The sequence below is a fragment of the Podarcis bocagei genome, assembly GCF_964188305.1.
Source record: "Podarcis bocagei genome assembly, chromosome: 11".
Taxonomy (NCBI): Eukaryota; Metazoa; Chordata; class Lepidosauria; order Squamata; family Lacertidae; genus Podarcis; species Podarcis bocagei.
In genome coordinates, this window is record NC_138136.1 from 36,611,711 (window position 1) to 36,637,918 (window position 26,208).

Below are 26,208 nucleotides of genomic sequence, written 5' to 3' on the forward strand. Positions count from 1 at the left end.
TGAAGCTCAACACCAAAAAAACCAAGATCATGGCCACTGGTCCCATCATCTCCTGGCAAATAGAAGGGGAAGAAATGGAGGCAGTGAGAGATTTTACTTTCTTGGGCTCCATGATCACTGCAGATGGTGACAGCAGCCACGAAATTAAAAGACGCCTGCTTCTTGGGAGAAAAGCAATGACAAACCTAGACAGCATCTTAAAAAGCAGAGACATCACCTTGCCAACAAAGGTCTGTATAGTAAAAGCTATGGTTTTCCCAGTAGTGATGTATGAAAGTGAGAGCTGGACCATAAAGAAGGCTGATCACCGAAGAATTGATGCTTTTGAATTATGGTGCTGGAGGAGACTCTTGAGAGTCCCATGGACTACAAGAAGATCAAACCTATCCATTCTTAAGGAAATCAGCCGTGAGTGCTCACTGGAAGGACAGATCCTGAAGCTGAGGCTCCAATACTTTGGCCACCTCATGAGAAGAGAAGACTCCCTGGAAAAGACCCTGATGTTGGGAAAGATGGAGGGCACAAGGAGAAGGGGACGACAGAGGACGAGATGGTTGGACAGTGTTCTCGAAGCTACAAACATGAGTCTGACCAAACTGCGGGAGGCAGTGGAAGACAGGAGTGCCTGGTGTCCATGGGGTCACGAAGAGTCGGACACAACTAAACGACTAAACAACAACAACAACACCCATAGATCAGAAGAACTATGCTCAATCACTGTGTTCATGATCATTACTGTGTTCATGATTCACTGTCTTCATGATCAGGAACCCTGCACAGAGAGAGCCTCCCCTTTGCATGTACAGCTATAGGTGTGGGGGCACTCTTCGCATTATAATACTGCAAATGCACCCTGCCCAGACAGAACCACTATGCCACTCTACCCCATGGGCATTCATATTACCTAAATGAATGTCTAAGGGGTCAATAGTATCCAGAGAAATTCCATTCCCTGGATTGCACCTTAGTGTTTTCGCCTACCATAAGAAAATGGTTCCCATTCATTCCTATGGAGAAAGTGAAGCAGCAGCGCTCCTCACACAGCCTTGTTTACCAGCTCGTCATTTCCTTTTGCCGACCCATTGAGCTGGGGCAAATTGTGGCCCTCCGGATGAAGGTGGGACTCCAATTCCCATCAGCCCCAGCCAGCACGGCCAATGGTCAGGGATGATGGGAGCTGGAGTCCAAAAACAACAACAGGTTGCCAGAGCCAAACAGCCCGGCGCTCTGCCTGTGGCCAGACTTCAGACGTAGGCGCGCAGGTCTGCGTGCGGGTACAGAGAGAGAGATAGAGATGAGGGCGAGGAGAGATGAGGCTGCCACTGGAGACCGGAGCAGCCGGGATTGCGGCAGCCGCGAAAGGTGAGCGAGGCGGCAGCGACGGCGCAGCTGTAGGCAGGCTCTGCTCCGGGCAGCAGCGCGCAAAGTTCCCCCAGGAGGGCAGCCTTCCGGGTTCCTCTCCCGCCTCCCGGAGCGGGGTATGAAAGGATGCCCTGATGGAGCGCAGCGGCGGGCTCCAGCTGCCCCTCTGCGGCCGCCGGCTCCCGCCTCGCCAAGCAGGCAGCAGCGTCGCGGGGAGCCGATGGGGCGCCGTAGAGAGACCGCGAAGCAAACACCGCTTGGCGCCCTGAGGCGAGTGAGAGGCGAGGCGATGTTCAGCAGCACCAGGCCGGCGGCGGCGGCGGCTCCCTAGGCTGGGCTGAGCAGCGCTGGGAGCTCTGAGGGGGCCTCTTTCGACAGCTCCTCCCGGGGAGCTTCGCGGGCCCCGCCGGCTTGCTTGGCGCCAGGGGCGGCGAGGCGGCAGCGGAGGGATGGGCTGCGCTCCCAGCATCCACGTCTCGCAGAGCGGCGTGATTTACTGCCGGGACTCGGACGAGTCCAACTCCCCGCACCAGACCACCACCATCTCGCAGGGCACCGCCGCCACCTTGCACGGCCTCTTTGTTAAGACCGACGCGGCCGACTCCATCCCGTCGGTCCTCGCCTACCAGAGCCGGCAGCCGCCGCCGCCGCCGCCGCCAAACTGCCCGGCCCACAGGCGCAGGAAGCCCGCCGGCCGAGAAGGCAGGAGCGGGGTGCACCACTGCTGTGGCGTCGAGGCGGAGACTCAGACCAGCCAGACCGACGTCAAGGTAAAGGAGGCGAGGGGCGGGTTGGTGCCAGCACCGCGCAGGACAGCCTTGGGGGGCGAGAAGGTGGGAGACTCAGGGGGGGGGCATAAGGTGAAGAAAAGGGTGTGTGTGTGTGTCCCGTTGCCTCACCAGGTGTCAAGGCGACCGCTTGAAGGAACTACCCTAAGCAGGCTTGGACGAATATAGTCATATTTAAAATCCACCCCAGTGGGGCCTATGCACTGGAAGGCAGAAACTTTTGACTGGCAAATCTTTCCCCCGTGGGACACCCTCAGTGGCTATTAATTTGAGGTGGCCACCCAAGGAGGGCCTTGGGCTATGGGAGGTGTCCCACTGGGGTGTGAGTTTGTGCTTTTGAAACTTTAGCCTGTGCCAAGTTTACCACCTTACTCCCTTTCTGCCCGACTGCCTGACTCCTAAAGGGCAACTTGGGGTGGGTGACTGCCCCCCAAAAAGGGACTTTTAGATGGGTGTCTCTTTACTTGTTTCCCAGGAGATGAGCAGCAAGAGCCACAAAGAGAGGAGGGGATAGGAAATGGCAGCAGCAAGTGCGCTCTATGTTTTTGTCTCCTACATGGTGCTGTTTTCACTGGCAGTGGCAAAAAGCCTCTCCTGCTCTGAACGGAAGAGAAGGGAGCATGGTGCTGAAAAGCTGCCGCTTGTGCTGGGCAGAGATGCTGCTGCGGATGCACATGGGATGCAGCTGAAAGGAGCTGTTGCCATGGCACCCCAGTGACTCACTCCTGCTACAGGTCCCTCCCATTCTGGCCAAGTTCTGGTACATGCACATAGGTGACCACACTCACGTACAGTATTGGCAAGCAGCTACAATGCTGAAGCTCAGGGTCAAAGTTATAGCACATCCCTAAGGCTTCTGTGCATTTAGCTTTTGTCAGGCCATTTGCCTTACTCATGAAAAGTGTGCCTGCATTTATTCAAATATAGTATTCTAAGATGTGGCAACAGAAAAATGGGTTAATGCAAAGATGTATCCCAAAAGGACAAAAAGCATGAATTAATTTAAATGTGACAGTTTCCAGAATGGTAGCCATGTTAATTTGTCTGTTGCAGTAAAAACAAGCCGTGGGACCTTAAATGATCAACAGATTTATTATGCCATATTCATGAACTACAACTGATGGAGTGGACTATAGGTTATAAATGCTTATGCCGTAATAAATGTTAGCCTTTAGGGTAAGATGCTGCAAGACTTTGTAATAGGAGTGGGAGATGAAGGGTGGGGGATACTGTGTGTGTGTCTACCTACCCCACCCCACAGCTTTTTAATATTCTGGATAAACAATATGTAAAACTTAGACTGTTTCTGGGAACCTGATTGATTTTTGTTTACAGTAATGGGTGACTAGGCTGTTAGCAGCCAGAAGTATTCTGAGTTCCTGGGACTGGGAGCCCATAGAATTTAGCAAGATCAAACATATACACAGCCAGGGTGGTGTAATGATTGGGGCATTCAACTTATAAAAGGGAGACCAGAATCATATTTGTGTTTGCAGTGAAGTCCAGTAGGCAAACTTGAAGCTAGTTATCATCTCTCACCCCAATGTACTACATAGAATTCTGCAGATAAAATGGGATAAATGCATGTTACCCTGAACTCTTTGCAGGAAAGATGGGATACAATGGTGAGGAATAAATAAGGCAGGAACCAGTCACAATGGGTAAGGGATATTGAGTTTCTAGCTACAGTATCTCAGATTCATGAAATCAAGGCTAACATCAACATTTAAAAACAGATGTCAGAATTAGAAGAGAAAAAAAGGATAGGAAAGAGGTAGAGACTAATGGCCAAAATGAAAGATCAGCACCAACTAGACAGTGTCCTGGTTCACATGCAATGTTACATTAAACCATGAATATGCATGAGTGAGCAAACATGGGTTCCTGGACAAAAGATCATAGCTGCAGTCAAAACCTGGGGCTTAGTCAGACATAATACTAAGCCAAATCATGGCTTAGCTTTCAATAGTGCAGCAGCAGCAGCACGACCAGAGGAGGTGTGCAGTCTCCAGGCACCTGCATGTTTGCTCATCCACGCTAAGGGCACAAACTGGGCCAGTGTGTAGAAGATAGTACTGAGGTCTGGAGGAAGGACTAGAGAAACAGAATGAGGAAAGGACCAAGAACAGGGTTGTAGGATAGATAAAGCTACAGTCATTAGCTTAGGGTGGGGAATTACATACTGTTCAAACAGTGACACTGTTCAGCTTTCTCAGTGGAACCACAATATAGTCTGAAATACCATTCCTTGTACCTGTGAATTAAGACCTCAGAATTAACAGCAGTATAACAGATGGTAAACCTATTGCACTGCAGGTGTTCCCATCATTCTGGACTATTTCCAATGCTGGCTGGAAGACCATTGCCAATAACATCTGGAAGACCACGGGTCCCCACCCTGGCTGCATACAGTCAATGTAAGATTATGCTTGGCAAAGAGCGAGTTAAAGATCTGGCTATGACAGCTAGAAAAGGGATGGGGGACCTCTACTAGCCCAGATGTTATTGGACTCCAGCTCACATCAGCCCCAGCAAGCATGGCCAATAGTCAGGGATGATGGGATATTCCAACAACATCTTGAAGTGCTGCATATTCCCCAACCCTGTTCTGGACTCATGAAAATAACACATTCAGAATGCCTTCAGATTAAATGGGAATATTCTGTTATCTGATATTGTGTCCTAACATACTGTACACACTTGGGTCTCTATATGTATTTGGAGACATGGCGTTTCCCCTACTGTGTAGGTAAATGAGTGCAAAGGGCTGTCCAGTACTCCGGTCGCACAGAGCATGCTGGCAGGAAACCTTTGTAGTTGGGGATGCAACTGGCCAGTGACTTAATCTGGATCACATTTTGTAAATATGAAAACAGATAGATATAAACATAAACACATGAAAAACTCATGCTGTCAACTTGCAACCAGTTTGGCCTTGGCTGGACATTGTAATCTGCATTTGTTGCTACCACTTTCTGCAAACTATTGAGGGAAGGAGTTTGTAAATTGCTTAAAGGTAAAGGGACCCCTGACAATTAAGTCCAGTCGCAAATGACACTGGGGTTGCGGCGCTCATCTCGCTTTAAAGGCCGAAGGAGCCGACGTTTGTCCACAGTTTTTCTGGGTCATGTGGCCAGCATGACTAAGCCACTTCAGGCAAAACCAGAGCAGTGCATGGAAATGTCGTTTACCTTCCCGCCAGAGCTGTACCTGTTTATCTACTTGCACTTTGATGTGCTTTTGAACTACTAGGTTGGCAGGAGCTGGGACCGAACAACGGGAGCTCACCCTGTCACGGGGATTTTAACCGGCGACCTTTCGATTGGCAAGCCAAAGCGGCACAGTGGTTTAACCCACAGCACCACCCTTGTCTTAGCACCACATTTAAAAGGAATGGTAAAGAACAGGAAGAGTCTTCAGTGACACCATTCTCCTCTTACCTCCAATTCATGTAGAGAGAAAATGTGCCACTCTGCCAGGAATTTCACTGGGTGGTTTATCCTTCGGTGGGATAGGCAGGCTTACAGCTGCAATGCCATCTGGCTCTCATGCTGCAAGTAAATCATAACTACCTGGACAAATAGTCCCATTCGGGTACAATCTTATAAATCACAGTGGTGTGTCAGCAACCTTAGCAGCATACAGTATATACATTATGGTGATTTGTTTTTCCTGTTCAGCTAAAGTTTAATTACAGCCCCGTCTTTTATAGTCAGGGCAGATTAAAGCAGGTATGTTGAATGGGTTTTGAACTCAGAAGTGAAAGTAAGTTCTTAATTATGCCAATTTGCTTTGCAGATAGCTTAGAAGGCTTTGTGTAGGATTTCTATAAATAGGGGTGCTAGTTAAATGATGAGGTGCTGGCAGCAGTTATCATCATTATGAACCAGTTATATAACTCTGTTATAACTTTTTTAGTATTCTTGAGAAGTAGAAAGATGTGTTCACCTCTCTCTTCTTTTATAATAATGTCTGAAAATTCACCATGCAGTATTATAACATAGGAAGAGCTAGAAGGAATCAATAACAACACCTATTTGCCATGCTGTGCTACAACAGGGGCAGCACAGAACTGAGAGATTTTTGAATTAAGAAGGCTACCTTAAATGCTTCATAATGCTGGTTTATATTCCAGATTTTGGAAATCTAAAAATATATCAAGTCTAGCTTTTCTTAATGATGGTGAGGACCAGAAACCTATTTTCAAGAGACAGCTGAAAATAATTAATAAATTCTTTAGCAACTTGAAGCTTTGGCTCAGTACACTGCAGAATGCAAGGTCATGTAGTGTGTAAGGCAACATTTTAGGGCACAGAAACCCAGTGCAAGGGTGAGTGTTGAAAAATGTGAAGTTTGGTACATTATTAACAGGTTGTACTTCAAATAGTTATTTTAGTTCTGAGCATTGTTTAGCTAATGAGTGCATTCGTACTGCAGAAATAGTTATCAATATCTCATTCCTTAAATATCAGTCCATTTTGTAGTTTCCTGGCACAATGCATACAATAAAAAAAAATTATAGGAAATAGTAGCATATATAAATACTACCAGTTACTGCATCAGTCCAATGAAAGTACTATAGGATTTCCATATGCATGAAAACAAATTGCGTTGTAAGGGCACAAACTAGCCAGCCAATAAGCACTATGAAAGTTTTATTATTATTATTAGGAAATATTTCTTGGCTTCCTGAAAACTGGCTCTGTGTGGCACATCCAATTATAAAAGGTCTTTAAAAACAAATAGCACATGGTCTGTGCTGCAGTGAGCTTTGATAAAGCAATTAAAAATTAACAGGAATAGAAAAGACAAATATTCTTTCAGTAGGAATTCTACCCAGGCAAGGATTTCATCAAAGAGAAGGTATAAAATGAATCAAGAAACAGAATTATACAACTGTAGAGTTGGAAGGGATTCCTGAGCATTATCTAGTCCAACCCTTGAGAAATGTGTTTTCTCTTCCTGCTGGCTAATTGTATTCCACCCTTGCTTGTTCACGCAACACATAGGTAGTGGGTGCTGCTCGCGATTGGCTGAACTCTTCAGATGTTAGAATGGAGCTGGGGTGAAGGCAGTGGGCTCATGGTACCACTGGCATTGGCTTGAGTCTTCTGCTGTCACAGTGAGATAAGCAACGCAGAGTAGCAGAATATCTTAGAATTTTAAGACTAAGGACTTGTCCACAATGCTTTTTGTCCTATGCCTAGAAAGCATGGGTCCAGGCAGCTTTCTGCTTGACCCGCGCTTTCTAGGCATGGGTCCGAGTGGTTTTGCCTTTGCCCCAACACTTTCCTGCAGAAAACCCCTCTAGTGCCAAGTCGGAACAAATGCCAATCTGTGGAAAAGCTGATTGCCATTTGTTCTGATCCAGCACTAAAGACTGGGCTTCCCCGGGAGAAAGTGGCGGGGCAAATGGAGGTGTGGATAATCCCTAAGATTAATGTGTGACTTTTGTTAAATTAACCATATAAAATAGTATCTATAGGCTGATAGCTTTAGAAAGATACACTGATAATGCAAATTGATCAGGTGAACTTGGGCCAACTGTACTCTCTTAGTCTCATCTATTTTCAGAGTAGTTGTAAATTTAAAGTAAAGCAACCCACAGTGTGGCTAGGGTGTTGGACTTTGACTTGAGAAATCACAGATCAATTTCCAATTCAACTATGAAGCCTACTGGAAAACATTGGAGGCTGTCATGGACTCCTAACCTGTGTCACCCTACCAGCTCAGAGAGTTGTTATGAAGATAAAGATGTATAATTTGCCCTATAATATAAACTAGTAGATGATACCATATGCCTTGGGGTTTGATTGATTTTTTAAAAAATACAAATATAGCTCAAAGCAATTATTGGAAAGAATGCAATGCAAAAAGAAAAAGGAACTTAGGAACACATTTGGTGGGGTTGTTCCTAAATTAAATTTTAAGATTAAGATGATGAGCATGATAAGGACAAATGTGAAATTTGCTTTTTTTGTTTCCCCCCTTCATTTTATTTAGATTCATTCTCAGTTATGGACAGTGATCAGATTTGGGCTCTTATGCATTTAGATTTGATGAGTAATTATTAATGGATTAAATCTCTCTCTGTGGAGAAAGTAGTTTTTAAAAATATATATAATGGCCTCTTGTTTCAGCCAAGGTAGTAGTCAGATTCTGTCCAGAATTTTTGCCTGTTCCTATGCTAGAAAAATAAATCTCAGTCACATGAGCACTTTTTCACTGCAAGATGTCGAGACACTATTATGATAATGCACTTCTAGTAAGTTTTACCTCCTGTTTAATAATTAGCCCTTAATGCAAGGCTCTGTGCTCTTTCTTCTGTCATTTCATGCCAGATGTAGAAAATGAGCACATCAATTCCATTAAAGCTGTCTTACAGATATTAGCTTGCTATTTTAGGGTTTTGCCTTAAATTGCTAGCAATTTAGTGTCAATGTTCCTTGCCTGCTCTAAATTCCTTTTCATTTTAGACAGGGTTTTAAAATGTGGGTGGGTGGGTTGATGCATCCTTGAGCAGAGGGGAGGATGAGCACACCATGGAATAAAAAGAAAGAAAAATTGGAGAATAAAATATTCATAAAATAGTGGGGATAGGTGCAGGGGCTTGCTTCTCTCTTCCACTTTTTAAAGAAGCAGAACTGGCTTAGTAAAATCTCCACGGCCTGGTTTGATGTTAGTTATGTGTAGAAGCTTATTTTATTTCACAAAATTTATGTTCTACTTGATTGTAATAAAACCTATAAGTTGTTGGCATCTGTCTGTCTCGTGACACAATGAAGGAGTGTGTCTTTGGGGGAGAGTTACAGTTGCAGAGTTACAGTGCCTGCTGTGTCTGTAGAGACGGATACAGGAGAGACATGTTTTGTTGCAGCTGGGGCAGATGAGGGCGTCCGGTTGTGCTGCTGCAGATGCACCATTTATTTTCTCTGTGCTCCTCCCCTTGGTCATTTCTCCTCTGGTCACTGATGTGGATACATGATCTGGCTGTTTGTCTCCAGGCACTGAGGTCGTCTGCAGGGGGTCCCCAGATGGTGGGGTTGATGTTTCCAGCCTTCGTGTCTTGTCATATCTTTGTAATGCTGAGTTGGTCTGCCATTGGCCTGGTGCCTGAAGGCAGTTCCCCCTACAGCACATCCTTGGGGATCCTGCCATCCCTCCATTTTGTGGACATGACGAAGCCAGCACAGACATCCCTGAGACAGGGAGTGCAAACATGCTGGGAATGTGGGATTGGGAAAACACATCTTTGTTTGAGACTCCATCCTGCCATGTGATGCAAACCTTTAAATGTTTTACCAAAACAACAACAACAACCCACCATTACATTTATTAAGAAAATGCAGTTGAAACAGGTATTTAAAAACATTCGAAAGATAATTGAAAGCAGCACTAAGCTAAAGAGTGATTAAAACATGTATATGGTATCTGAAGAAGTGTGCATGCACACAAAAGCTCATACCAATAATAAACTTAGTTGGTCTCTAAGGTGCTACTGGAAGGAATTTTTTTATTTTGTTTCGACTACGGCAGACCAACACGGCTACCTACCTGTAACTAGAACATGTATAACGTTCTACATATCTGGATAGGCTTGCCTAAACAAAAGTGCCAAAAAGAGTACAGCAAAGGTGCCTGCCTGATGTCTATTGGCAAGGAGTTCCAAAGTGTGGATACTGCCGCACGAAAATATCAATTTCTTACAGGTGCAGTGAATATCATGTGGTACCTGTAACAGTGCCAGTTCTGCAGTTCAAAGTGGTTCACTGGGGACATATGAGGTCAGGCAATCCTGCAAGTAACATTTTGTCCATGTAGGCTAGTATTTCCTACTCTGACTGGCAGTGACTGTCAAGACTCCTGGTCATTTTAAGTGGAGATAAGGATTAGATTAGAAGTTGCCCTAATCGTTTTGTTGCTTCCCACGCCAGTGTGAGCTGCCAGGCGGCAAGAGGTAACACAGTCATCTGAGCCTCCTTCACACATTGCTGAATCAACATGGGAGCCAGTCCATTGAGCTGTCCTGGGACTTGCCACACAGCTGTGGCTACAAATGAAATAGAGCTGAGTCACAGCAAAAGGTGGAGAGGAGCATGAGGAACTGAAAGGTGCAGAGGAACGTCTGAAGGCTAGTGCCAGAAGGAAAGCCCGGTCCAGGCACACATAGACTGGACTCTTCCAGCCAGTAAGTCAGCAGGGATGGTGCTCCAGCACTGATTAGAGCTCATCTGGACATTTAAGTGCTGCCGAAGAAGAAGAAGAAGAAGAAGAAGAAGAAGAAGAAGAAGAAGAGGAGGAGTTTGGATTTGATATCCTGCTTTATCACTACCCGAAGGAGTCTCAAAGCTGCAAACATTCTCCTTTCCCTTCCTCCCCCATAACAAACACCCAATGAGGTGAGTAGGGCTGAGAGACTTCAAAGAAGTGTGACTAGCCCAAGGTCTCCCAGCAGCTGCATGTGGAGGAGCGGAGACGTGAACCCGGTTCACCAGATTACGAGTCTATCACTCTTAACCACTACACCACACTGGCTCTCAGAGGAAGGAACACTAATGCAAAGGGAAATGACATCAGATGGGGAAATGTAGGGAACCCAGCCCCTCCACTCCACAGAGCAAAACACTCTTAACCACACAGCCACAAGAGCAGGCAGCAGGAAGGCCCCTGGTGTAATCTTCCAGGGCCAAACCCAGATACGGCCTCCTTCCTTCCTCTTGCCCTATGCATAGGCAGATTCCCAGGCATATATTATGATGGAACTGTGTGTGTGATCACAGCAAGCCAAAGTCTTTAAGTGCTCAAATCACGTCTACAGATTTCAAAGAGAAAAGACTGGGAAGAACCAAACAGAGAAGTAAGGGAAGCTTTCAGAATGGCCAACACAATGACTGTAACTCAATGATAGAGCACATACCGTACTTTGCATGTAAAAAGTCCCAGGCTGAATCTTTGACACCTCCAACTAGTGCTGGGGGAGACCCCTGACGAGCTGCTGCCAGTTAGTGTAGGCATTTCTGAGTTAGAAGGACCATTCATTTGACTTTGCATGAGGCAGCTTTCTGTGTTCCACTCAGGAAGCAGCAGGTAAGTAAAGTCTGCCATTGTGAGAAAAGCTTGGTGCAGTTTATCTCACAGTAATATTAATTTAAAAGGCTGGGCAAAAGTCAACAGAAATTTCGCAGTGTGATAATTTTGTATTATTGCTGTGTGTTGTACAGCCACAGCCCTTTGAAGTACTGTTCGAGCAAACTGTAGCGATTGTAAATACTTTGCTGGGTACTGTGGACCGTATCAGTGAAGTGCACCTAATTCCCATGGAAATTAGCTGTATTTTTATGAGTTTGGGGTGGTAAACTGGGTGCCAGAACTCCTCTAATCCCTGGATCCAGCAAGTGTTAGAATGTAATCAAGGCTCATAATTCTCAGAAAAGCCAGGCTAGCCTCCTGGTGAGGTGATAGCTTGGGTGATGAGCCATTAAAGGGGATTAAGGTGCTGGATGCAAGGCAGCACATGGGCAGGCCCCTCTCCCTCAGGAGATAAAGCCAGAGTTTGGAGCAGAGGTAGCAGTGATGGGACCTAGGAAGGAAAGCAGCAAGCTGGAGAAAGAGAGGGAAAGCAATGTTTGGTTTTTGTTCGATCCAAGGCTGTGACTATGGGAGAAGCAAGACCCTTTGGGGTGTTAATGCTGTGAACCCCTTCATAGTAGGTTCAGGTTGTGTAAATGAACCATATTTCATAAAGACACCACAGTCTCTGCTGTGCCTCTTTCCCTAAAGGAAACACGAACCCTGGGTAATCGCCTGGAATCTCACAGTGCTCCATGACTGGGGTGGGGTGCAACAGTATTGTGTTTTTTCTGTAACTCACTTTGAGAGCCAGAGTTGAGCTAATTAAGGAGGATATCATTAATATTAGAACAAATAAAGAATGTAACTTGCATCTGGATTCCACTCAGAGAGCAGAGCTAAAGGCAGATTAGGGGTCAGATTATGAGTCAAATATTGAGTATTCATACTAGATTTGCTTGAGAGCTGTTTCGGGAAGGATATATTATGCTAGGACTATGAAGCACTTTACTTCCCCCTTTGGAAACTGAAGTAGTGGGCATCTCTGACTGAGCAAAAGCTGGAGAAGATTGACTCTCACAGATACCCACATTCGTAACTTTCACAAAAAAAATTAATATTACCTTCCATTCACTGAAGGTGAATGTAACCATCATTTTCACAACCATCGTTCACTACGTAGGCCATCCTGAACCACATTGCAGTAGTGGCTCAGGTATGCATACTAAAAATAATAAACTACTGGTATATAGACACAGGTGCAGTCCACCGAAAGCTACAAGATTAAATTCATTTTCCAAAGGAGATCCTATGAAGGTAAGAAATTGCTGTTTGCTTATTTGCCCTATATCGAGAGCAGAAATCAAAACAGAGAATAGAATCAGTATTTGCTGCTGCTGTTTTCAGCCTACCAATGATATGTTGTTGATTACTTTCCCCCCTATTTGTATTGTGTTTTCTTTGCACTGAAATGAATTATTTTTGCATAGAAATGAATAGTGTGGATAATGTACTTAATTAAATAAAATTCCACCACAGTGGACAGTGAGAGAAATAGTGTGGTTTTTATTGGACACCAACCTGCATCAGAAGAGAAACAGTGGTGTATGGGAAGAACATGGGTTGGAACAGAAATACATCCCAGCTTGGAATTAATATACATTATACACAACTCAATCTTACGCATTTTTCTTAGGAAATAAGTCTCACTGATGTCAATTGGACTTACTCCTTACGTACAAGACAATGCTAGTACAAGACAATTAATATTTAAATATTAATTCATTCTAAAAGGCATTTAGGGTCATAATGAAACTACTGTAGATTGGAAATTTAGGCATTTCAAGAAGACGCAGCTTGCTAGGGCATTAAAAGTTAGTCATTTGTTGGGATCTTATGCCTTTGTAGCCTTGTTCAGACTGACATTGGGGACTGGTTTACAGTCCTTTGCTGTGAACTTTGAGCTTGAATTCCTGCTCCACCACTGTAATAAGCATTGGTGTCTGCACATGGATGCTGTGGGATAAATGTGCAGAATCCCAAGGGTCATTCTGTTACCCTGCCACATACATAACCAGGCCATGTGTGAACTAAGCCCTCGTGTAAAACTTGTCAAGTTAATGTTTGTTTTGTATCAATTATGTTCGCTTTTTATTTTTGTGTAATATGTTCAGATAAATGCTGTTAACATGGTCTGACACAGGGGCAGAAATCTTAAACACTGTTTTCATTTAGCAGGCTTCAGCAACCGAGACAGAAATTGGGCCCATGAGGCTGACACAAGATCCTATTCAGGTAGGACATTTTTTCATTTTAGTAATAACTATTAAGTTCAGTATTAAGGTTCAACTAACTGCTACAATCCTTCAGCTCAGGAAAATACACAGGTTAAACCATACATTTTCTGTATATGTAAAAAAAGACCTGTACATTTTAAACTTTATTCTTAGGATGACTGCGGAGCTAATAGATCATTTGAAACCAGTTACAAAGATTCAGTAAATTGTGTGATATTCAAATTCTGAACCAGCTTGCCTTACTTGAGAATTATAAATAAAAAAGTAATATCTGATGGTATCATTTTCTGGGAATATTGAGTGGTATCCAATGAGGTTCTGCTGGTGCAATGATGCCTCTATGCCCTCTCCAAATCTGTTCTGCATGGATTGGATATTATCCCCAGAACAGACTTATGGAGCACGCAAGGAGAGGAGAAGGGAGTTCTGTGGCACAGATTTTGTGGAACTATTTTAGTGGATACCACCTCCAGCATTAGCATTAAAACAACTGCAAATTTGTACTTTCCATCTTCAGTTCTTAGTCTCCAGCATCATCCCAGAGTCAGGCACTCTCTCAAAATGTGGAAGTTGTACTTCTGGCTGTCAGGACAAGTAGCCAAAGACTGACCTATCCAGCATCTTTTTCATTATAGGCCATAATATTCTGCAGCAACAAATTTCACTGGGTAATTGCCTGTGGTATAGAAAAGTACTTAAAACCTCTGGCTTTCAATTTTAATGTTGAGTGCTGAAGTTTTGTATTCTGAGAGAAGGAATTAACTTTTTTATTTGCTTGCCATCTCTCAAGCAGAGCTGCCGGATTTCTGTTTTAATTAATCTTCCTGAGAGCCAATCCACATAGTCAGGGCACGGAGTGGGAGAGTCTGTCTGGGACAATTTAGTTTCAGAATGCAGGTGGCAAGTGGCATGTTTGGATGTCTCCCTGACCGCTCACTCCCTGTGAGAAGGTAGCATGGAAGGGGTGGGGGATAAGAAGGCTAGAGCAGGTTTTGGCCCTGAAGCCTGAGCCTTTGCTACCAAGACATTGAATCGCACATGGTTCTAATGCTTTCTAGAGGAATTCCTTCGTTCCACAGATTCAAGAGCTATTTACTAGGTGTGACTGGTCTGTACAGAAAGAACCAGTTATAGCAAAGTTTTAAAAAGATAGAACTTTTCTGCCTACTTAAGTTTCACGTGCCATACTGGCTTGTCTTAGAACTTTTTGAAGTACATTAATAGTCTACAGCCACAAGCACTCAGCTTTCTTAACAGATTAGTCATACACTGACGTTTGTGGTGGTGCAACAGTCGTATTAATCATCATCTCACTTATTGTTAGGAAGTCAGCACTTCAGATAGCTTTAGATAACACAAAATCAAGGTCACCTTGCCAACCTGCAGATTAAATGCATTGACTTTCATATGGTGACGCCATGGCAAAGCACAGTCGTCAGAAACCAGCTAAAGAGAACAAAACTTTCTTTCCTTAACCTATACACAGGATGTCCCAAGGATACTAACAGGACAATCTATTCATATGAAATAAACTGAACTTTGAAACTCTGTACATTTTATGCTAAAAGAGTTCTAGCTGGGTACTTTGAACAGTTCTTGTCAATTTTTTTATAAACAATGAATCTTTTCTTTCTTGTATTATATTTATTCTAAAGCAAACATGCTGCATGACCCACTAGATCTGCCACTGTTGGAGCATCAGTGCCAGCATTGGCACTGGTTTCAGGCACAGATCCTGTGGATTTCAAGTGAGATCTTACACAATTTTGGTGAGATGTTGTCTAAAATTAGTGCCAATGGTGGAGGGGGGTAGCCGCAGGAACACCACATCAGGGGCTCCCACTACCTGAGATAACGGTCTAACCCCACCTAATGGCTGTCCCGGCCCTGGCGATTGCTGTGATTTAATAATTTGTGTATATTTCAAAACAGAGCAGTTCAATTTCCTATGTTTCTGGCTATATAAATTTGAAAACGACTAGTAAATGTCACAAAGATGACAACATATTTCCTTCTTAAAGCGCTCTCGTGAAAAATCATGAATTATTTACAGTGTTGCTTTCTCACTCAGCACATCAGAAAGCAGTTCTCATCTTGTCACTGCCTTGGGATTGGCAGATCTACCACAGAGACGCTACAGAAATGTACAGACATTTGAGCGCACATAATTCTTTAAAGATGCATGAGTGACAACCCTTGGAAGCAGAAAATCCACAAAAGTATCTATAATATGGCCATCTGGGCACTGTATGCACAGTTCTGAATGGGAGATGTGGTGACATGATATGGAGTATTACCTCCTAGAATGATGAGGACATTATTAAAAGTAGAATGGGAGAGGTTAGGGTGAAGCCCAGGTCTTCCCCGCCATAAACTTTATTAGCCCCTGACTCATTCCCTTTGTCTCTTGAGTAGTGTTTGTCAATTCTGAATTGAATGAAACTGTAGCTACCATGGATGAATATATTGCCCAACCAATTTCTGAGTTGAACATTGAAGGTGTTAAATACTTCTAGTAAAGAAAGCCATTCCATATGATCAAAGGTCTTGGCTGCATTCCAGAATAGTAACTCTGTGGGAAACTTCAAAATGTTTGCATGGTCTCTATAAGATGAGCAGCAGTCTTAGCATCACTAACCATGCTTCTCAGTTTGCTTAAAAATTATTTCCCCATTATATTAAGGCTTTTTGCTAATATTGAAGGCAGGATTTTATAATCAGAGTTCAGTATTAATACAAGACAACATGATATGTTTCCATACCTAGTTGTGAATTACTTAAACTTTCTTGCACTTTCATTACTAATAGACCGGTTGGTCAGGTATGTGAGTCTCTTTCCAAATTTAGGAAATAGCGCTTCTGATTTCAGTTACTATTCTCATCATTTAAGCATGTTTTACATTGGCTTTTATGGCAAGCACAACCATAAATTTCATCATTCAAAAGTGTGTTTTTAAATGCTGCCAACTTTTTGAAAGTGAGCGGGAGCAGTGTTGCAGTAATTTTAAAAACAAATAGTGTAATTTTAACCGCAAACATTATTAGGTTTAAATCCACAGTATAGGAAGGTGTTTTAAGTGTGACGACAGTAGCTTGCCTTCTATATTTTATAGGTGTTGCTGATCTTTGCGAAAGAAGACAAACAGAGTGATGGATTTTGGTGGGCTTGTGACAGAGCTGCATATAGATGTAACATAGCTCGGACGCCCGAGTCAGCACTTGAATGCTTTCTTGATAAACACCATGAAATAATTGTCATAGATCATAGAAACTCCAGATACTTTGACGCAGAAGCCATCTGTAGGTAATTAATTGCCCTTTTTTCATATGAAACTTGGAGTGTGAGTTAACTGTTCCACAATAGTACTATAGTCACTTTATTTAGTGTTGCCGTACATGCAGAATTTCCTGGACATAGCCGGGATTTGGCCGTCAGAAACAGCGTCCAGGTGGAAATCTCTGAAATGTCAGCAAAAATCCAGATGTATGGCAAACCCATGTTGGCAGTGTCGTTTTTTGTGATTTTCCTTAAAAATAGTTTTTTGAGATTTTGCACACACAAAAAAAAAGCTCAAACTTTGGGCAATACTAAAAGAAACGCTCAACAACTTTTTTGTCTGGATTTTCACCTTTTGAAATATGGGAACTCTACTTTATTTCTAAGGCAAATCAGTGCCTAGACCGTGCCACTTCAGACTGCATAGTAGGAGAGATCACAGAGCATGGTTAAAACTATTTGCTACCACAAGATGTGGTGATAGCCACCAATTTGGACTGTTTCTGGAGGAGAAGACTGCCAATGGCCGTTAGTTGAGACAGCAATGTGTTTCCTCTGGAATCAAAGGCAATATGTGTCTGAATAGCAGTTACTGAAGATCACACGTGTGCTATGGAGGACTTAGCCAGATTTTGGGCTTATATAAGGATTTGGTTGACAACTATGCATGCCAGAATAGAAAGGCCTTGAAAATGCACTATAAAGGACTTGATAAGCACATAAATGCTTTTGTTCTTATGATTATTCTATGATTCCATAGAAGAGTTGAACTCCTGCATTACAGAAAGTTGAATGTCAAAGAGAATAGGAACATAGAAAGCTGCCTGACAGTGAACAGATTGTTGGTCCATCTAACTCTGTGTTGTTTGCACTGACTGGCAGAATCTCACCAAGGTTTCAGCAGACAATATATATATAGAATATTTTTTTGTATGGAGGAACATTCAGTTAGGTGAGCCCCTACCTGCAGTCTGATGTGGCATACATTGAGGTTCACCACCTCAACATCAAACTAGACCCTCAACACCAGCAATAAAAGGCATAAATGTGAGGTTGAATACTGCAAGATAGTTCTCTGCAAATCAAGCCAAAAGTAGTATTTTGTTTTCACTTCTGAAAATAAAAAGGTTGTAGGCAACTAAACTCAGAGCTGATTTAGTAACCTTGTGCTTCAGCTAATCTAGGGTTGTGTGGGTGTTGCAGAGCCCTGGCTGCATGGTGGAAGAATCAAATGACCTCCTCTAAAAGTCCATCAATAGAATCATAGAACTTTAGAGTTGGAAGAGACCCTGAGGATCATCTAGTCCAACCCCCTGCAATTCAGTAATATGTAGCTGTCCCATATGGGAATTGAACCTGCAACCTTGGTGTTAACGACACCATGCTCTAACCAACTAAGCTATTTTACCCAGGTCTGAGAAATATGTAAAGATCGGGTATGTGTTGAAAGATGAATGAAACTGATAGTTTCTTTATTTATTTCAGCTTCTAAAAGTTGCAGATTACACACACACAAACCCGGAGAAACACACATGTAGCCACAGCTTTTTAAATTATTTCCTCTGAAGATGTTCTTGCTGCTGAAGAAACAAAACACTGTTTTGCTTATAAAATAGCTTATCTCTTCAGTAATATTAACTGCTTCAGAGGAAACAAATTTAACTTTTTTGTGTGCAATTTGCCTGCATAAGTAAGAATCCATTCATAGGTTGAAATATGGTGTTTGGTATATTAATTTTTGTTGTTAAAGATGGTTTCAATGATTATGACATTGACTTTCCTAATTTCAGGTCAATCCGTGCTACAAAGCCCGCTGAACACACTGTAATATTAGCTGTTGTTCCACAAATGTAAGTATTTTTTGGCAAGAATGTTTTCCAAATGACACTCTTTTAATGGGTAAGGTTAACTAATGAACAAAATATCTTAGCAGTGGTTGGACTTCACATCCATAAATATGCTAGTGATAAGTGTTTTAATTGACTCTTTACTCAGAAAAGGACAATACAAGTCTCTCATTAAAATCTTAGATCAAACTATTTATTCAGACAAGAATGTCTATTCACTTCAGAATGTGGTTTGGCACATTATTGAATATTCATACATTTCCCCAAACTCCTGCACTTAGGATATGGTGCTGTTGCCATTGAAAAAGGACTCCCCCCGCTGCCACTGCCACCACAACCACCACCACAAAATTTATACACTGCTTGATTGTACAAAAACCTCAAAGGGGGTTACAAAAATAATAATAAAATTATAAATAATACATACAGAAAGTCATCAGCTGCCTCCATGGGAATTCCTATCACAAATCTGCAAGAGCAGAATATGGTGTTTTGAGGTTCTTTCAGGATTTAATACTTGCAGGATTTTTGTTCTCAGGCCAAAATGCAATTAAAGCACAATGTGACCAATAGCACACCAAAGCTATTTGCCTTGTGGGGGTATGATGATGGGTTTAGCTACTTAGCTAACATACATTGCGCAGTCTAGATTTCTGACTCGTACCAAGCTCATGTTGGCATAACATAACAAATAAGGAAAGGCAATATCTGCAAAACTGATATTAAGAGGAAAACTGAATTTGCTAGAGTAAATATATATTTTGTGCTTTATGACTTCTATATGTATGAATAATATTATTGCACTAATTCCCAAAGGGGCAGCTATGGTAATCTGTGTTGCAGCAAAAACAACAGGCACTTTAAAGATTAACAAATTAATTGTGGCATAAGCTTACACATACATAAATACACATACTTGAGGGAATTATCAGAATTTTTCAGATCTCTTAGCTGACAACATTTTCTACAATTCTGTAGGTCTGGTAACCAAGAAGAAACGTCTGTCCTACCCCTTCTCCACGCAGGTTTTAACAGGGTATGTAGAAATTATTTTCACTTTCTTTAAGTGATAACTAATTTTTCAGTCTCCAGTTATTTTCTCTCAATGATTTGATGTCAGACACCTGTTCATCAGCCACCCTGAGTGATGGTGCATACGCATCAGAATGATGAGGTATAAATTCTCATAAAAATTGAAAATACAGGGTCTCTAAGGGTATCTTAGTAAGCACCTTAGTAAGCCCCTGTAACTGCCTGGTCCTCTGTGGTCAGCCCTGAGCAGAAGAGGACTGGAAAGCTGACTGCTGCTTTCTTTGCCTTTAAGATCCTTATGTAAACACAAAATGAGTCTGAGAGTAAGGTCAGACTCCACAAGCAACCACCTGAACTTCTTCCCAATAAAGACCTGGTTACACTGGAGAACTGCATTTTTAGATGGATTTTTTTTTTAACAAAGAGGGACCAACTGTTTGGTGTGTGTTGTGTGTGTTTCTTTTTTATCCCCCCCTTTTTCTTATTTATTTATTTATTTATTTATTTATTTACATTACATATTCAAATTATATAGATAAGACACATGTCAGGGCTGCCACTCAGTCCCAGCTCACATAGGACCACGTTAGCCAGCGTTCAGGTTAAAAGAGTCTTTATTGGATTACAGCTTCCATTTCCAAACTGCAATATGCAGCCCTACTTCTTCTAGGTCAGACCGGCGAAGACCCGTCTGAGTCTCCGCCTCTAGCACACCAGCTTAATACCCTAGCCTTGCTCCACCTCCTGCGCCTTTCCCTCCGTCTCTGGGTCCTTCTGCCCCCCGGGGTCTCCTTTTTCCTACTCTCTTCTGACGCGGACCCCCCTGACCCTTCCGCCTCCTTGCGGCGGGCTTTGGGACCTGGTTCACTCTCTGGGCTGCTTACTGCGCCAGCTTCCGCTACATTTGAACTTGGCGCGCGCGCCCAACTCTCAACCTTCCTCTTGATCGTTTCGTCGCTCCCCGAGGTGGGCGTGACTACTCCTGACTCATGCCCTCCCTCCTTCTGAAAGCCTCCGGAACCCGATATCTGGTCCCCTTTCTCCCCGCTGTTCCCGTCTGGGTACGTGGGTCCCGATCTCCAACTGCTGCTCTCTGATTCCTCTCTGGACCCTTCTTCCTGGGGTGTCCCCCTGCTTTCCCCCCTTGCTCTGACTGCTGGCGCTCCCTTCTGGGAATCCTCGGACTCACTGGATAAGCTCGGCGATCTCGGTTCGTCATCCCCACTCATCTTTCCTTCGTATTCCTCCCCCTCGCTCTCTGTCTCCTCCCTTCTCTGCGTCTCTGCTTCTGAACCCCTGACATCCATCCCCCCCTCGAAGCCCCCCCTTCCCCCCTCCCCACTTTCAAGGGTGGTTGCAGGGTGCTCCATCATCACAGGAGTGAATGCCGGATACAGTTCGCTCCTCGTTGCTGGCCGCCAACTGAAGACCTCCGAGTCTTCCTCCTCGCGTTCGTCAACGGTGAGCTGCTCCGCCTCCATTTCAGTGCCGCCGTGCTCGAAACCGAGATCCTCCCCGCACACGTCCATGTCAGTCTCTGCGTCGGTCGCTTGACCTGGCATCTCCAGCCACCTCCGGCGCCACTGCTCCTCTGGCCGATCGTCCCACCAATACGAGGTGTCGGACGCCGAACCCTCCGGTGACCCCTCTGGGGAATGTGTGCGCTGTGCGGGCTCCCCGTCCGAGTCGAAGCCATGGAACGTGCTGGAGGAAAGTGTGGGCGTGAACAACCAGTCGTCGAAGAAGCCTGCTGGCATGGGTCTGTGTGGGAAAAGGGCATGAAACTCGTCCTTGAGCAGGGGTTCCTCCAAAGCGTAGTCTGGCACCCAGCTATTAGCACTAGCCCGGGTGCCCTCTCTGGCTAGGAGGTATTCCACTCCGTCTTCCCCCCATCTGGAGTCCAAAATCTCCGTGACTTCGTTGATGGGGTCCTGCTGTGGCAATCTTCCCGCCTCCGACCGCTCCTGAGACGGACTCGGTGCTGTTCCTGGTTCCTGGAACCTGTGAGGTGTCCTGTAGGGAGTGAGCACCGACCTGTGGAACACCGGATGCATCCTGGAACCCTCCGGGAGCACCAGCCTGAAAGCTACTGGGTTGATCTGCGCTTCGACTTGGTATGGACCGAGTTGCTTGTGCCCCAACTTCTTTTTGGCTAACGATCTGGTCGGCACTGCGTGGGCTGCCAACCAGACCCAGTCTCCCACTCGGATCTCTTCGCCAACCCGCCTGTGCTTGTCCGCTTGCACCTTGTATGCGTGCTTCGCTAGCTCCAGCTGCCGTCGGAGTTGATCGTGGACCTCCTGCAACTCAGACGCGAAAGCGTCCGCCGTCTGCGGTTCCCCTTCCCCCACTCTGTCCAGTCCCGGGAAGGTTCTGGGATTCCTCCCATTGTTGGCGAAGAACGGTGTCACCCCTGTGGACACGTGCTTCGTGTTGTTGTAGGCGAACTCGGCGAGCGGCAGGTAATCCACCCACGTCGCAGGCTGTTGATTGGCATAGCATCTCAGGTACTGCTGCATGATGGCATTGACCCTCTCCGCTTGCCCGTTGGTCTGCGGGTGTCTCGCTGATGTCAGGTTGATTTTGACGTTCAGGAAGCCCATCAGCTTCTGCCAGAAATTCGAGATGAACTGGCGACCGCGGTCGGACAGTATAGACCGCGGCAGCCCGTGCACTTTGAACACGTGATCTATGAACAGTTTGGCTGTTTGTTCTGCCGTGGCCACCTTCGCACACGGTATGAAGTGTGCCATCTTGGTGAACAAGTCCACCACCACTAGTACAGCCGTCTTGCCTCTCGAGCTGGGTAGATCCGTGACAAAGTCCAGGGCCACCCTCTCCCACGGTTCAAACGGCGTTTGCAGCGGTTCGAGCAGTCCCGCCGGTGGTTTGTGCACCGGCTTGGCCCTCTGGCAGGTGTCGCACCTCGCGACGTAGTCCGCGACTTCCCCTCTCAGTCTGGGCCACCAAAAGTCCCTTGCGACTAATTCCACCGTTTTTTCCGTGCCAAAGTGCCCGGCCGTGGGTGCGTCGTGCAACTGCTGCAGTACCTTGGCGCGAAGTTCATCTCCCGGCACGTAGATGGCCCCTTTACGTAAGAGCAAGCCGTCCCGTATCTGGAACTCGTCGCTCTTCGCCGTGCCCTTGTGCACCTCGGCCATCTTCGCCTGCGCGAATGAGTCGTCCTGCAACGCCCGCCGCACCGCATCCAGGTCTACTGTGGCTGAAGCGCACGCCCACGCTGTTGGCGCGAAGATGTGCATGGCTGCCGCTGGCGTCGCCTCTTCGAGGTATTGCGGTTTTCGGGACAGTGCATCCGCCATGATGTTGGTGTCGCCTGGGACGTACTCTATTCGGAAATCGAAGTCAGCAAAGAACTCCGCCCAACGTATCTGCCTCTGGTTCAGGAACTTCGCCGTGCGCCAGTGCTCCAGATTCTTGTGGTCCGTGCAGACCTGCACCGTGTGCTTGGCGCCGATCAGGAAGTGCCTCCATGCTTTGAATGCTGCATGAATGGCAAGCAACTCCCTGTCCCAGATGGTGTAGTTCTGCTCCGACTTGCTGAGCTTTCTGGAGTAGAACGCTCCCGGTCTCCAGACCCCCTGTGGGTCCCTCTGCAGCAGGACAGCTCCCACTGCTCTATCGGACGCGTCTGTCTCTACCCGCATCAGTCTGCTGGGGTCGATATGCAGCAGTTGCTCTTCCGACGCGAAGAGACGCTTGAGTGCCTGAAAGGACTGCTCTGCCTGCTCCGTCCAGATGAATTTCTTTTTCTTGGAGCTTAGCGTGTCCGTAATAGCCGCCGTCTGCATCGCGAACCCTTTGATAAACTTGCGATAGAAGTTGGCGAAGCCGACAAACCGCTGGACCTCCTTCCGGTTGCGCGGGCTCTTCCAATCCAACACCGCTCGCACCTTGGCGCTGTCCATGGCTAGCCCCTTGTCCGACAACTTGTAACCCAAGAAATCCACCTCCGTCGTGTCGAACTGGCACTTCTTCAGTTTGGCGTACAGTCTATGCTGCTGCAACCTCTCCAGCACCTCCCGAACGTCTTGGTCATGCGCTTGCTGCGACTCGGAGAATATCAGGATGTCATCCAGAAAGCAGACGCACTTCTTGTAGAGGAGTCCCGCCAACACATGATGCATGAAAGCTTGAAAACAGTGAGAACCGTTTTGCAATCCAAACGGCATCACTCTGTACTCGTAGGTGCCCAGAGGCGTGAACATGGCTGTCTTCCACTCATCGCCCTCCCTCATGCGGATGAGATTGTACGCCCCTCGCAGGTCCAACTTGGTAAACACGCGTCCCTTGCGCACCGTCGCCAGTAGGTCGTCAATCCTGGGCATGGGGAAATCAGAGGGCTTGGTCATCTTGTTCAAGAGGCGAAAATCCACCACCAGCCTCTTTTGGGGCGTGTCCTTCTTCTTCACAAAGAAAACAGGACTGCCCCCTACTGCCCTGGACTCCCGGATGAAACCGCGCTCCAAATTGTGATCTATGAACTGTTTGAGTTCCTGTAGTTCATCCTCAGACATGGAATACAGCTTCCCCTTCGGTAGCGTCGCCCCTGGTAGGAGGTCAATCTTGCAGTCATATTGCCTGTGCGGTGGTAACTTGTCTGCCTCCTTCTCGCAGAAGACCTCCAGAAAGTCTGCGTATTTGTGGGGGACTGCTTGCAACGTTCCCAACTGCAGTTGTGATTCCTCCTCCTCTCCCTCCTGTCCGGGCAGGATGCAGTGTTCTGCGCAGTAAGAGGAGCCGAAGATCAGCTGTCGCTGGTACCAAGCCAGTGTCGGACTGTGCCTGTCCAGCCAACTCATGCCCAACACAATGGGTGTGTCCGACAGTCGTGTGACGTTAAAACTGATGACTTCCCTGTGGTTGCCAAGGCGCATCACCATTGGCGGCGTTTGCTTCACCACCTGCCCCCCCAGCAACTCTCTGCCATCCACTGTGACGACTTGCAGGGGCAGAGTGGCCGGTAATAGCTGTATAGCGTGCTGCTCCACAAAATCCTGTGCTATAAAGTCTGCGTTGCTTCCAGAATCCACAGAAAGCGGGACTTCGATAGTGACGCCATCGGGCAGCTGGAGAGATGCTGTGAGTTGCACTACTGGTTTGGGTGGGAGGGGGTCTGTGGGTTGCAAGATCGCTGGGGACTGCTTCAGTGATGCGTCTGGCTGGGCCCCAGTGCCTCTGTCTCCAGCCAGACATCGTCGTTTCCCTGCTGGTGTTCGCTGTGTTGCGTGGCCGCTTTCACCGTTGCGGAGGCTGCAGTGTGCTTGGAGCTCCTCTGGGGACACTCTTTCGCCAAGTGTTGAGAGCTGTCGCATATATAACACTTCCTGGTCCCTCTAGGAGGTTTAGTCTTGACTGCCGCCGGTGCAGGGGCTCTGGTAGCTGACTGAGCCCTGGCTCCTCCCACCTCCATAGGTTCCACTCCCCCTCCTGGCGGAGGTGTAGATTGCGCACGCGTAGCGTCCCTGGGAACGAAAGAGAAACTTCTCGCTGCTTCGCGCCCTCCACGTCCTTCGTCTCTGCACCACGGACGTTCTTCCAGCCTCACCCCCACAGTCAGCGCCCTTTGGACCACCTCCTGCGTGCTCCGGGGCCTCTCCCCCCTCGCAATTTCGTCTTTAACAGCACTGCTTAAACCCTCCCAGAATAGGTCTCTGACTGGGGGCGAATCCCGGTCCCATTCCAAGGCACTGACCAGCGCAAAAAAGCGGGCGTGATACTGGCGTACGCTCGCCCTCCCTTGTTTCAGTCCATGAATCTCCCGTCGGGCAAGATCCACGTCAATGGTAGATAAAAAGCACGCATCCATCGCTTTGATAAAGGCATCTGCATTCTGAAGCGCCGGATCTTTATCCCTCCACAAATTGCGTAGCCACGCTTTAGCATCCCCATGCAAATGGGATAGTATAAACCCCACTTTCTCTTCCTCATCCCTAAAGTCTTTCGCCAGCAGTTGCAGTGCGCACATTACGTCTGCTCGAAAATTGGGGTACTGTTGTAAATTCCCATCGAAGTGAGCCACAAGCCCTCCTGCTCTCCGTGCCAACCCAACCCCCTCCGGTCTGGGTCCTGGCTGCCCATGCTTAACCAATGCTTCAAACCTGGCGTGGAGATCTCTGTAGGCGGCTGCCGCATCCTCCTCCCTTTTCTTGGATGCCTGTACCTCCGCGTTCAATTGGGTCACTGCCTGTTGCAGCGCTGAAATTTTCTCTGCTTCCGTCATCTCTGCCAACCGTTGTGAGCTCGCTCCCAAACACCAATTTCCTCCTCTCGCTGCTTCTGCCTCCGCTGCGAGGTATCAGGTGTCCGAAGCTTAAATGAGACGGGTCTTACTGTCAGGGCTGCCACTCAGTCCCAGCTCACATAGGACCACGTTAGCCAGCGTTCAGGTTAAAAGAGTCTTTATTGGATTACAGCTTCCATTTCCAAACTGCAATATGCAGCCCTACTTCTTCTAGGTCAGACCGGCGAAGACCCGTCTGAGTCTCCGCCTCTAGCACACCAGCTTAATACCC

General features: G+C 46.1%; 1 protein-coding gene across 3 annotated transcripts in view; it reads left to right on the plus strand.

Annotated features, from left to right (window-relative positions):
* The first annotated feature begins 1,099 nt into the window (after positions 1–1,099).
* Positions 1,100–26,208, plus strand: part of PDE8B (phosphodiesterase 8B) — a 51,673-nt gene continuing 26,564 nt past the window's right edge. Inside the window, exons 1-5 of one of the 3 annotated variants that reach the window (XM_081212740.1) lie at positions 1,100–1,362; positions 13,455–13,514; positions 16,630–16,820; positions 18,584–18,643; positions 19,619–19,676. In XM_081212740.1, coding sequence (XP_081068866.1) covers positions 13,488–13,514; positions 16,630–16,820; positions 18,584–18,643; positions 19,619–19,676 — 336 coding nt within the window. In that variant the 5' untranslated portion in view covers positions 1,100–1,362; positions 13,455–13,487. Of the gene's footprint in view, positions 1,363–1,642; positions 2,133–13,454; positions 13,515–16,629; positions 16,821–18,583; positions 18,644–19,618; positions 19,677–26,208 lie in introns of those variants that run through there. The other 2 variants (XM_081212738.1, XM_081212739.1) reach the window with 2 other exon arrangements.